This window comes from Muntiacus reevesi, chromosome 1 (assembly GCF_963930625.1).
Source record: "Muntiacus reevesi chromosome 1, mMunRee1.1, whole genome shotgun sequence".
Taxonomy (NCBI): Eukaryota; Metazoa; Chordata; class Mammalia; order Artiodactyla; family Cervidae; genus Muntiacus; species Muntiacus reevesi.
Genome location: NC_089249.1, coordinates 141,285,310 through 141,298,403, shown reverse-complemented (window position 1 = coordinate 141,298,403; position 13,094 = coordinate 141,285,310). Strand labels below are relative to the sequence as shown.

General features: G+C 36.2%; 1 protein-coding gene across 1 annotated transcript in view; it reads left to right on the top strand.

The window, feature by feature from the left end:
* The first annotated feature begins 125 nt into the window (after positions 1–125).
* The window catches only part of EFCAB7 (EF-hand calcium binding domain 7), a 52,971-nt gene continuing 40,002 nt past the window's right edge, over positions 126–13,094 (top strand). The window contains exons 1-2 of the mRNA XM_065911645.1: positions 126–240; positions 2,160–2,347. Coding sequence (XP_065767717.1) covers positions 2,161–2,347 — 187 coding nt within the window. The 5' untranslated portion in view covers positions 126–240; position 2,160. The remainder of the gene's footprint in view (positions 241–2,159; positions 2,348–13,094) is intronic.

Below are 13,094 nucleotides of genomic sequence, written 5' to 3'. Positions count from 1 at the left end.
ATTCTGACAAGAAGGCCCCCCAAAAAAGGAGAGACAGAGCCATCTCTGTTCACTCTGGAATCAGTATCCGCAGATTTCTAGCCGGACCATTTAGGGAGGTGCTCCGTATCTTGTTTCCGGTGGCCAAGAGATGCAGTTTCCATGGTAATTAAAAGAGGGCCGAGGACTGTCCTGCTGCGGAGGACTGCGGAGGCTTTGAGGAGAATTGGCTACGCTCTCTCGTTTGTGACCAGCAGTTAGGTAGCAAGCAACTCGCTGTCTCTCTCTTTGCCCGCTCCATTCCTCACTGTTCGGCTTTCTTTTCTCCACTTGCATCTTTTACTTCTTTGTCATACGTACACTTGCTCCATGTCTGTACTTAAAATGTACACACAAAGGCGATTTTATTCCCAGAGTAATACAAAAAATAGAGAGATGTTGCCCGAGATCAGTCCTGAATGTATTTTACAGTGTAGGGACGGTGACGAATGACTCTCTGTTTTCACTTGGCCCTCTAGAAGCCTTAGGCGCTTGTTAACAGTTTATTTTTCTTGCTATTGTGTGGCTGGTTATTTATGTAGCGTTTGCTGCAATGTACTCTCTAGGCCCCTGTCTTGGTCTCGGCCTGGAGTTTTAAATGCAGGAGGTTTCCAAGCCTGAGGTGCTCAATTATATATTTACTTATGCTTCAGTTTAGTCTCATGTTACAGAGAAGGGGGGAAAAAAAAGAATTCTGGAACATATTTGCCGTGGGATTTCCATTTGAGGGCGTCAGTTTATTTGGAAAGAGCAGTTGAGGACAATCTAAAAAAAGAAAAAAAACAAGCAAAACCTTAAATTTCTAAGTTGCTGACTTCAAAATGAACGTTCATTCCCTTTCCTTATTGGAACAGATTTCTTTCACATTTGTGAAGATATGCGTGCACGCATATGTGTTTAAAAACTGTGATGCTTAATTATAGTGATACCAATTTGCAGTAACCAGACTGTGACACCACATCCCTGTGGGGTCCTTCTAAATCTGGTGTAAGATGAAAGTGTCAGGCAGGCGGTCTGTGTATTATGAATAGGGTACTTCATCCATGATAAGCGATTATTATCTTTCTTTCCCAAGTGTAAAAGACCTATATAATTCAAGAAGGTGTTAGTGATTTAGGCCTCCTGAGTTAAGAATCCAATGAGTCCTGAAGGGGACCGTACCTGTGTCGTCTTATTGTTGAACTAGAAATATTCAATTTATTAGGTTGAAATGTATTTTTAGAAGTCAAAGCTGGGTAAAATAATGTTGGAAGCTGTTAGACCACCAGCACAATTTAGTTCCTTATAGTAACTGTTGTACAAGAAACCTTTTTTCATATTAAAAAAGAAGAAACTGTTACCTAAATCTACATGCTTTTGCTACTTACTCTTAGCTGGGTGAAATCTCTGCCTCTCAATTTTCTTATCTGTAAAAGATGCATATAGTACCTGACCACTGTCGTAGGTATATATCAAGATGTATGACAGTTCTTTAAACTCTTATGAGCAGAGGTGCTATATAAACCCCCAAATTATTGTTATTATTAACATTATTATTGATGGTAATAGAATACAGTAAAACCACAGGATAATTCTATACATGCGATTTTTAAAATTCAGTCATTTTAAATGTGGGGCTACAGTATTGAGATGTTAGTGAAATGACATGATTGATGCTACTATGGAGATGAATGCCAACTGCCAATCACATTGTATTCAAATTATCATTATGGTGGAGTTTCACTCTATAGTTTATGTAGCATTTATTATGTGCCTGGCACTGTTCTATGTGCTTCAAATGTGTTAGTTTAATTAATGCTCATGACAATCCTATGAAGAGTCTCAACTGACTGTCCTCTAATTTTGAGAGAATGAATGTGTGCTTTTCCTTTGCCCTATGAGTCTTCTTTTGTATTTATGTTGCATCTTTGTTTTAACTTTGTTCTTTGGGTTCTCTATATTTAGAAATCAACTGCCAAAAATGTATTCTAGTTTAACATATGATAACCATATGCATATTATAATGTACATCATTTTTCCACATATAAAAACCTTCATGTCTTGATTCTGCCCCCCCACCACCACCATTTGAAAGGCAAAGTGACATTTTCATTTTAGGACTAACAGTGACTAAAACAAAATTTTAAATTATTTTTTAATAGAATGGCCATCAGTCCAGGAAGTGATGCAGTTTTCTCGGGTCAGAAATCAACGCATTCAGAGAGTCCTCGATCAAAGAAATTTCCGCTAACTGAAGAGGAGATATTTTATATGAATTGTAGAGCTGCCTACTTAACTGTTTTCAAAAGCAGTTTAGATAACATTATTTCTAAAGATCAACTTTACTTAGGTAATTTTTTTAACTAAGTAGTTTTCCTTATTTGCTGAAAGTTAATAGATCAGAAAGACTGCAATTAGAAATTGAATCATTCCAGTTACTTGGTTAAGCTTGGGCGGTAGTACTACGTTATGCTATTGTGTCATTCTAATTTTATTTATTTATTTATTTTTGGCTGTGCTGGGACTTCCTTGCTCTGCACAGGCTTTCTCTAGTTGTGATGAGAGGGAGCTACTCTCTAGTTGGGGTGCATAGACTTCTCATTGCAGTGGCTTCTCTTGTTGTAGAGCATGGGCTGTAGGGTGCAGGACTTCAGTGATTGTGGTTCCTGGGCTCTGGAGCACAGGCTCAATATTGCGGCACATGGGTTTAGTTGCCATGTAGCATGTGGGATCTTCCTGGACCAGGAATTGAACCCATGTCTCCTGTATTGGCAGGCAGATTTTTTACCACTGAGCCACCAAGGAAGCCCATATTATGTCATTTTATATAGCTACATAATCCAGGTTTGATGGTTGGATGTAGCGTACCAGGCTCCTCTGTCCATGGAATTTTCCAGGCAAGAATACTGGAGTGGGTTGCCATTTCCTTCTCCAGGGGATCTTCCTAACCCAGGGATTGAACCCAGATCTCCCACATTTCAGGCAGACTCTTTACCATCTGAGCCACCAGGGAAGCCCTCACATAATCCAGGAGCTTCAAAATAAAACTTTCAATGTTTGTATGGATTTGGTTCAGTTCAGTTCAGTTGCTCAGTTGTGTCCGACTCTTTACAACCACATGGACTGCAGCACGCCAGGCTTCCCTGTCCATCACCAACTCCTGGAGCTTACCCAAACCCATGTCCATTGAGTCAGTGAGCCATCCAACCATCTCATCCTCTGTCTTTTCCAGTGAGTCAGTTCTTCGCATCAGGTGGCCAAAGTATTGGAGTTTCATCCTCAACATCAGTCCTTCCAATGAACATTCAGGACTTATTTCCTTTGGGATTGACTGGTGTGATCTCCTTGCAGTCCAAGGGACTCTCAAGAGTCTTCTCCAACACCACAGTTCAAAAGCATCAGCTCTTTGGCGCTCAGCTTTATTTATAGTCCAACTCTCATATCCGTACATGACTACTGGAAAAACCATAGCTTTGACTAGACAGACCTTTGATGACAAGCTAACATCTCTGCTTTTTAATATGCTGTCTAGGTTTGTCATAGCTTTTCTTCCAAGGAGCAAGCGTCTTTTAATTTCTTGGCTGCAGTTACCATCTACAGTGATTTTGGAGCCCCCAAAAATAAAGTCTGTCACTGTTTCCATTGTTGCCTCATCTATTTGCCATGAAGTGATGGGACCGTATGCCATGATCTTACTTTTCTATATTTTTAAAGCTTCCACCAATTGCTTACTTAAAAATGGTTTTTAAATTCTTATCTTGGTGTTTTAAGATTTATGATAATAGATTAAAATGCTTTTGGTAACTGAATCACTAGTCTAAATTTGACCTACACTGGAGAAAATGTAAAGGATATATATATATATTTATATATATATGTACACATATATACACATGGGTAGGTACTGAATGGTTGTAAAAGGGCAGTATTTAAAAATAAGTGAAATTTTAAAAGAAAAGAACTTGGGGTTTTGTTCTGTTTTTTAGGGATGAGGGTTTTAGAGACTTGGTCTTTTGTTTTTACTTCTTTTCATTATATTTTATTTTTAGTTTTTTAATTGAAGTATAGTTGAATTACAATGTTAATTACTGCTGTATAACAAAGTGACTCAATTACACAGATATCTATGTTTATATCTGTCTATATGTATATATTCTTTTTTCATATTCTTTTCCATTATGGTTTATAACCAGATACTCAATATAGTTCTCTATGCTATACAGTAGGACCTTGTTGTTTATCATTGTATATATAGCAGTTTGCATTTACTAATCTCAAACTCCAAATCCAACCTCTCCCACCCTTCATCTTGGCAACCACCAGTCTATTCTCTATATCTGTGATTCTATTTCTATTTTATAAATAGGTTCAGTTGTATTTTAGATTCTACATATAAGTGATATTATATGGTATTTGTCTTTCTGACTTACTTCTCTTAGGATGATAATCTGTAATTGCATTCATGTTGCTGCAAATGGCATTATTTTGTTCTTTTTTATGGCTGAGTAGTATTCCATTGTATTTATGTATCACATCTTTTTTATCTATTCATCTATCAATGGACATTTAGGTTGCTTCTATATCTTCCCTATTGTGAATAGTGGTGTTGTGAATGTAGCCAGTGCATGTATCATTTTGAATTATAGTTTTGTCTGGCTATATGCCCAGAGTGGGCTTGCTGGATCACATGGTAATTCTGTTTTTAATTTTCTGAGGAACCTCCAAACCGTTTTCCATAGTGGCTGTACCAATGTTAATTCCCACCAACAGTGTAGGAGGGTTCCCTTTTCTCCACACCATCTCAGCATTTGTTATGTGTAAATTTTCCAATGATGGCCATTCTGACCAGTGTGAGGTGGTACCCCATTGTAGTTTTGATTTGCAGATCACTAATAATTGGCACTGTTGAGGATCTTTTCTTGTGCCTATTGTCCATCTGTATGTCTTTGGAGAAATGTCTCTTTAGATCTTCTGCCCATTTTTCAGTTGGGTTGTTTGTTTTGTTGTTGTTGTTGTTGTTGAGTTCTGTGAGCTATTCGTATAATTTGGAAATTAAGCCGTTATCAGTCATGTTGTTTGCAAATATTTTCTCCCATTCTGTTGGTTATGTTTTCATTTTGTTTGTGGTTTCCTTTGCTGTGTAAAAGATTGTAACTTTAAGTCCCATTTGCTTATTTTTGTTTTTATTTCTGTTGCCTTGGGAGACTGACCTGAGAAAACATTTGTATGATTTATGTCAGAGAATGTTGTCTATGTTCTCTTGTAGGAGAGTCATATCTTATGTTTGAGTCTTTAAGCCATTTTGAGTTTATTTTTGTGTATAATGCGAGGGTGTGTTCTAGCTTCATTGATTTACATGCAGCTATCCAGTTTTCCCAAAACCACTTGCTGAAGAGACTGTCTTTTTCACATTATATATTCTTGCTTCCTTTGTTGAAGATTCACTGACAGTAGGTGTGTGGGTTTATTTCTGGGCTGTCTATTCTGTTCCATTGGCCCATCATCTGTATTTGTACCAATACCACATTGTTTTGACTACTATGATTTTGTAGTATTTTCTCAAGTCTGGGATGGTTGTGCTTCCTGCTTTCTTCTTTTTCTTCAGGATTGCTTTGGCAATTCTGGGTCTTTGATGGTTCCATATGCATTTTAGGATTATTTGTTCTAATTCTGTGGAAAATGTCATGAGTAATTTGACAGGGATTGCATTGAATCTGTAGATTGTTTGGGGTAGTATGGCCATTTTAACAGTGTTCTTCCAGTCCAAGAGCACAGGATATCTTTCCATTTCTTTAAATCATCTTCAGTTTCCTTTATTAATGTTTTATTGTTTTTAGCATACGTATTTTTCACTTCCTTGGTGAGGTTTATTCCTAAGTATTTTTATTTGGGGGTTGTGATTTTATTTATTTTTTTTTCCCAATTATTTTTATTAGTTGGAGGCTAATTACTTTACAATATTGTAGTGGGGATTGTGATTTTAAAAGGTATTTTTTTTTTCATTCCCTTTCTGATATTTCATCATTGATGTACAGAAAGCAACCAATTTTGTATGTTAATCTTGTATCCTGCTACCTTGTTGAATTCATTTATCAGTTCTTGTAGTTTTTGTATGGTGTCTTTAGGATTGTCTGTATCTAGTATCATATCATTGGCATGTAATGACAATTTTACCTCTTCTCTTACAACGTGGCTACCTTTTGTTTCTTTTTCTTGTTTTATTGCTGTGGCTAGGACTTCCAATACTATGTTGAAGAGAAATGGTGAGAATGGACATCCTTGTCGTGTTCCAGATTTTAGCAGAAAGGCTTTCAACTTTTCACCATTGAGTATTATATGAATTGTGGGTTTGTCATAAATAGCATGTACTATTTTGAGATATGTCCCCTCTATACCCACTTTGGTAAGAGTTTTTATCATGAATGAATGTTGAATTTTTTCAAATGCTTTTTCTGCATCTATTGAGATGATCATGTGGTTTTTGACTTTTGTTTATGTGATGTATCAAAAACAAAATTGACTGATTTGCATGTGTTGAACCATCCTTGTGAACTTGGAATGAATCCCAGTTGGTCATTGTGTATGATCTTTCTTATAGGTTGTTGAATTTGGTGTACTAATATTCTATTGAGAATTTTTGAATCTGTACTCATCAGAGCTATTTGCCTGTAGTTTTCTTTTTTGGTGGTGTCTTTGTCTGGTTTTGGTAGCAGAGTGATGGTGGCTTCATCAAATATCCTTGGGAGTGTTCCCTCCTCTTTAACTCTTTCAAAGAGTTTGAGAAGGGTCAGCATAAGGTCTTGTTTGTATGTTTGGCAGAATTCGCCTGTAAAGCCATCTGGTCCTATAGACTTTTGTTTGTGGGGACTTTTTAAATTACAAAGTGAAAGTGAAAGTTGCTCAGTCCTGTCCGACTCATTGTGACCCCATGGACTATACAGTCCATGGAATTCTCCAGGCCAGAATACTGGAATGGGCAGCCTTTTCCTTCTCCAGGGGATCTTCCCAACCCAGGGATGGAACCCAGGTCTCCTGCATTGCAGGCAGATTCTTTACCAGCTGAGCCACAGGGAAAGCCCCCTTTAAATTACAAAATCTATTTCAATTCTAGTGATCCATCTTTTCAAATTGTTCAAATTATATGTTTCTTATTTTTAAATCAATCTATTTTTTTGTGGTTCAATTTTGGTGACTGTTTGTTTCCCGTAAACATACAGATTTCTAGGACAAGAAACTTGTCTATTTCTTTTTGGTTGTCAAATTTGTTTTCATATGATTGTTCCCTTAAGGTGAGGTATCAGTTGTTATGTCTCTTTTTTTCATTTCTTATTTTATTTATTAGTGTTCTCTCTTCTTCTTGGTGAGCCTGACCAGAGGTTTGTCAATCTCTTTATCCTTTCAAAGAACCAGATTTTGTTTTGTTTTGTTTTACTTTTTCTATTTTTTTATTTTTATTTTTTCTCTATTTTTTTTTTTAAATCTCTGTTTTATTTCCTTTCTGATCTCTATTACTTTCTTCTTTTTGCTGACTTTAGATATTGTTTGTTCTTTTTTTTCTAATTCTTTTAAGTGGTAGGTTAGGTTATTTATTTGAGATTTTTCTTGTTTTGTGAGGAAGGTCATATTGCTTCCCTCATATGAATTTCCCTCTAATAACTGCTTTTTAAAAAAATTATTGATTTTTTAATTGAAGGGTAATTGCTTTACAGAATTTTGTTGTTTTCTGTCGAACCTCAACATGAATCCGCCATAGGTATACATATATCCCCTCCCTTTTGAACCTCCCTCCCAATCCCACCCCTCTAGGTTGACACAGAGCCCCTGTTTGTTTCCCGAGTCATACAGAAAATTCCAGTTGGCTATCTATTTTACATATGGTAATGTAAGTTTCCATGTTATTCTTCGCATACATCTCACCCTCTCCTCCCCTCTCTCCATGTCCATAAGTCTATTCTCTATGTCTCTTTCTTCATTGCTGCCCTGTAAGTAAATTCTTCAGTACCATTTTTCTAGATTCCATATATATGCATTAGAATACAATATTTATCTTTCTTTCTGACTTACTTCACTCTATATAATAGGTTCTAGGTTTGTCCACCTCATTAGAACTGACTCAAGTGTGTTCCTTTTTATTGCTCAGTAATATTCCATTATGCATATGTACCACAACTTCTTTATCCATTCATCTGTCCATGGACATCTAGGTTGCTTCCATGATCTAGCTATTGTAAACAGTGCTGCAATGAACAATGGGATACATGTGTCTTTTTCAATTTTGATTTCCTCAGGGTATATGCCTAGGAGTGGGATTGCTGGGTCATGTGGTTTTATTCCTAGCTTTTTAAGGAGTCTCCATACCATCTTCCGTAGTGGCTGTATCAATTTACATTCCCACCAACAGTGCAACAGGTCTTTTCTCCACACCCTCCCCAGCATTTATTGTTTGTAAACTTTTTGATGGGGGCCATTCTGACTGGTGTGAGATGATACCTCATTGTAGTTTTGATTTGCATTTCTCTAATTATGAGAGATGTTGAGCATCTTTTCATGTGTTTTTTAGCCATCTGTATGTCTTCTTTGAAGAAATGTCTGTTTAGGTCTTTTTCCCACTTTTTAATTAGGTTGTTTGTTTTTCTACTGTTAAGTTGTATGAGCTACTTGTATATTTTGGAAATTAATCCTTGGTCAGTTGTTTCATTTGCAATTATTTTCTGCCACTCTGAGGGTTGTCTTTTCACCTTGCTTATAGTTTCCTTTGCTGTGCAAAAGCTTTTAAGTTTAATCAGGTCCCACTTGTTTATTTTTACTTTTATTCCTGTTACTCTAAGAGGTGTGTCATAAACGATCTTGCTTTGATTTATGTCATCGAGTGTTCTGCCTATGTTTTCCTCTAAGAGTTTTATAGTCTCTGGTCTTACATTTAGATCTTTAATCCACTTGAGTTTATCTTTGTGTATGATGTTAGGAAGTGTTCTAATTTCATTCTTTTACATGTAGCTATCCAGTTTTCCCAGCACTATTTATTGAAGAGGCTGTCTTTGCCCCATTGTATATTCTTGCCTCCTTTGTCAAAAATAAGATACCCATAGGTGCATGGGTTTATTTCTGGGCTTTCTATCTTGTTCCGTTGGTCTATATTACTTTTTTTCTGCAAAGACCATACTGTATTAATGACTGTAGCTTTGTAGTATAATCTGAAGTCAGGAAGGTTGATTCCTCCAGTTCCATTCTTCTTTCTCAAGACTGCTTTGGCTATTTGGGGTCTTTTTTGTTTCCATGTAAATTGTGAAATTTTTTGTTCTAGTTCTGTGAGAAATGCCATTGGTAATTTGATAAGGATCACATTGAATCTGTAGATTGTTTTGGTAGTAAAGTCATTTTCACAGTATTGATTCTTTCTACCTAGGAACATGGAATATCCCTACATCTGTTTATGTCATCTTTGTTTTCTTTCTTTAGTGTCTTATAGTTTTCTGTGTACAGTTCTCTTGTCTCCTTGGGTAAGTATATTCCTAGATATTTTATTCTTTTTGTTGCAATGGTAGATGGGATTGATGCCTATTTCTCATTCTGATTTTTCATTGTTAGTATATAGAAATTCAAGTGATATCTGTGAATTGATTTTGTATCTTGCAACTTTGTTAAATTCACTGATTAGCTCTAGTAATTTTCTGATACTATCTTTAGGGTTTTCTATGTACAGTATCATGTCATCCACAAACAGTGAGAGCTTTACTATTTCTTTTCCAATCTGGATTACTTTTATTTCTTTTTCTTCTATGATTGCTGTAGCTAGGACTTCCAGAACTATGTTGAATAATAGTGGTAAAAGTGGACACCCTTGTCCTGTTCCTGATCTTAGGGGGAATGCTTTCAGTTTTTTACCATTGAGAATAATGTTTGTTGTAGCTTATCATATATGGCCTTTACTGTGTTGAGGTAAGTTCCTTCTATGCCCATTTTTTGAAGAGTTTTAATCATAAATGGGTGATGAATTTTGTCAAAGGCTTTTTCTGCATCTATTGAGATTATCATATGTTTTTTATCTTTCAATTTGTTAATATGGTGTATAACATTGATTGATTTGTGTTTACTGAAGAATCCTTGAGTCCCTGTAATAAACCCAATTTGATCATGGCGTACGAACTTTTTGATGTGTTGCTGAATTCTGTTTGCTAAAATTTTGCATCTATGTTCGTCAGTGATATTGGCCTGTAGTTTTCTTTTTGTGTGTTGTCTTTATCTGGTTTTGGTATCAGGGTGATGGTGGCCTTGTAGAATAAGTTTGAAAGTGTTCCTTTCTCTGCAATTTTTTGAAAGAGTTTTAGAAGGATAGACATTAGCTCTTCTCTAAATGTTTGATAGAATTCTCCTGTGAAGCCACCTGGTCCTGGCCTTTTGTTTTTTGGGAGATTTCTTATCACAGCTTCAATTTCAGTGCTTGTATTTGGGTTGTTCATAATTTCTATTTCTTCCTGGTTCAGTCTTGGAAGATTGAACTTTTCTAAGAATCTGTCCATTTCTTCCAGGTTATCCATTTTATTGCCATATAGCTTTTCATTATAGTCTCTTATAATCCTTTGTACTTATGCATTGTCTGTTGTAACCTCTCCATTTTCATTTCTAATTTTGTTGATTTGATTCTTCTCTCTTTTTTTCTTGATAAGTCTGGCTAAAGGTTTGTCAATTTTGTTTATCTTCTCAAAGAACCAGCTTTTAGTTTTATCTGATAACTGCGTTTTATGCATCCCATGATTTTGTATGGTTGAGTTTTCCATTATATTTTAAACTCTTCTGGTTGCAGATATCCCACAAACCAGTGAATTTGGTCCTTACTAAGTGTGTCAAAGTGACTTGGTAGTCTTTAGTCTCGAGAGAGTGGTAAACAGAAATACCAGATAATATTGTACTCATGTCAGTTTCATCAAGGCAAATAACTTTATGAGTAGAGAAACTGAGTTATTTTATCAACTTTAGAAGCAGTTTCCTGAAATAAAAATCTGACATATTTTTGCAACAAGGTCTTAGGCTTGTATGCAATAAGATTTCTATTTGAGGAAGTGCATTTTAGGAAATGTAGAATTTTAAATCATTGCAATTTATATTTTATTATAAATTATAATTTGAGTTTTTTCTGTGTTTTCGAAAGTTGGTTGAGATCATGAATTTACTAAGTTTAAAAGTTTAATATGCCTTATGCTACTATGGCATTTAGGTTGTATTAATAAATCAGTGATTATGTTTTACTCAGGTGCTATCAATCTTATAGAATTATCTGGGAGGATCATACCTTTTCAGCTTTTGGTTTTATTGTGAAATATTCTTTGTAAAATTGCAGTGATTGCTTTCAGATAATCTAGATTTTAAAAAACTGGTTTTGTGAACCAGTGATGTCTCTTTCTTAACTATTGTGCTTTTCATTGGTATCCTTCCACCTCTTGTGTACATACCATGTGCTTTGACATTCCATTTCAAAATAGGATAAAGCAGTTTCTTTTTCTTTCCCCAAAGTTTCTTTTTGTCCCCCCAACTTAGCAGTAATATAGGTATTATAAACTCACATCAAAACTTAAAATAAACCCTGGCAAAAGGTCAGTATTTTGGTGTAAACCTTTACCCATCTACAGTTACACAGTTTTTTCACTGTTTGTTGTCATTGTTGTTGTTCAGTAGCTAAGTTGTGTACAACTCTTTGGGACCTCATGGACTGCAGCATGCCAGGCTCCTCTGTCCTCTACTATCTCCTGGAATTTGCTCAAATTCATGTCCATTGAGTCGGTGATGCTATCTAACCATCTCATCCTCTGCCACTCCCTTCTCCTTTTCATTGTTATTGGACTTAATAGTGAGCTCCAATTCTAAAACTAAAGTTAGATTAGTATTTACTAAATTTTACCTATTTCTTAGATATGGGAATGTCTAACTAGTACATAATTTTGGCATAATTTTATTCTGAGAAAGTTGATCTTTTAAACAACTTAATAGTACATTTAAAAAGTACTTTATTATTGAAGATAGCAACAAGCGTTTGAGCTGCCACTTGTGGGAAAGAGTTACACATCCATTTTCACAGAGCTGGACAGAAAAAACACCCTTTTCCAACAACGCAAGAGACAGCTCTACACATGGACACCACCAAATGGTCAATACCAAAATCAGATTGGTTACATTCTTTGCAGCCAAAGACAGGAAGCTCTATACAGTTAGCAAAAACAAGACCTGCAGCTGACTGTGTCTCAAATCATCAACTCCTTATAGCAAAATTCAGACTTAAACTAAAGAAAGTGAGGAAAACCACTGGGTCCTTCAGGTATGACCTAAATCAAATCCCTTATGATTATACATTAGAGGTGGTGAATAGATTCAAGGGGTTAGATCTGGTAGACAGAGTGCCTAAAGAACTATGGACGGGGGTTTGTAACATTGTACAGGAGACAGTGACCAAAACCATTCCAAAGAAATGTGAGAAGGCAAAGTGTTTGTCTGAGGAAATGGCTGGGGAAAGAAGAGAAGTGAAACACAAAGGAGAAAGGGGAAGGTATACCTAACTGAATGCAGAAGTCCAGAGAATAGCAAGGAGAGATAAGAAGGGCTTCTTAAATGAACAGTGCAAAGAAACAGAGGAAAATAATAGAATGGGAAAAACTAGAGAGCTCTTCAATAAATTTGGAAATCTCGAACATTTCATGCAAGGAGGGGCATGATAAAGGGCAGAAATGTAAAGGACCTTAGCAGAGGCGGAACAGATTAAGAAGAGGGGGCAGGAATACCCAGAACCGTGCAGAAAAGGTCTTAATGGCCCACCATAACCGTGACGGTTTGGTCCCTCACCTAGAGCCAGACATCCTGCAGTCTTAAGTCAAGCGTGCCTTAGGAAGATTACTACCAAGAAAGCTAGTAGAGTTGATGGAATTCCAGCTGAGCTGTTTCATATCCTAAAAGATGATGTTGTTAAAGTACTGCACTCAATATGCCAGCAAACTTGGAAAACTTGGCAGTGACCACAAGACTGGAAAAGGTCAATTTTCATCCTAATTCCAAAGAAGGGCAGTGCTAAAGAATGTTCAGACTATCAAACAATCTTGTTCACTTCCCAT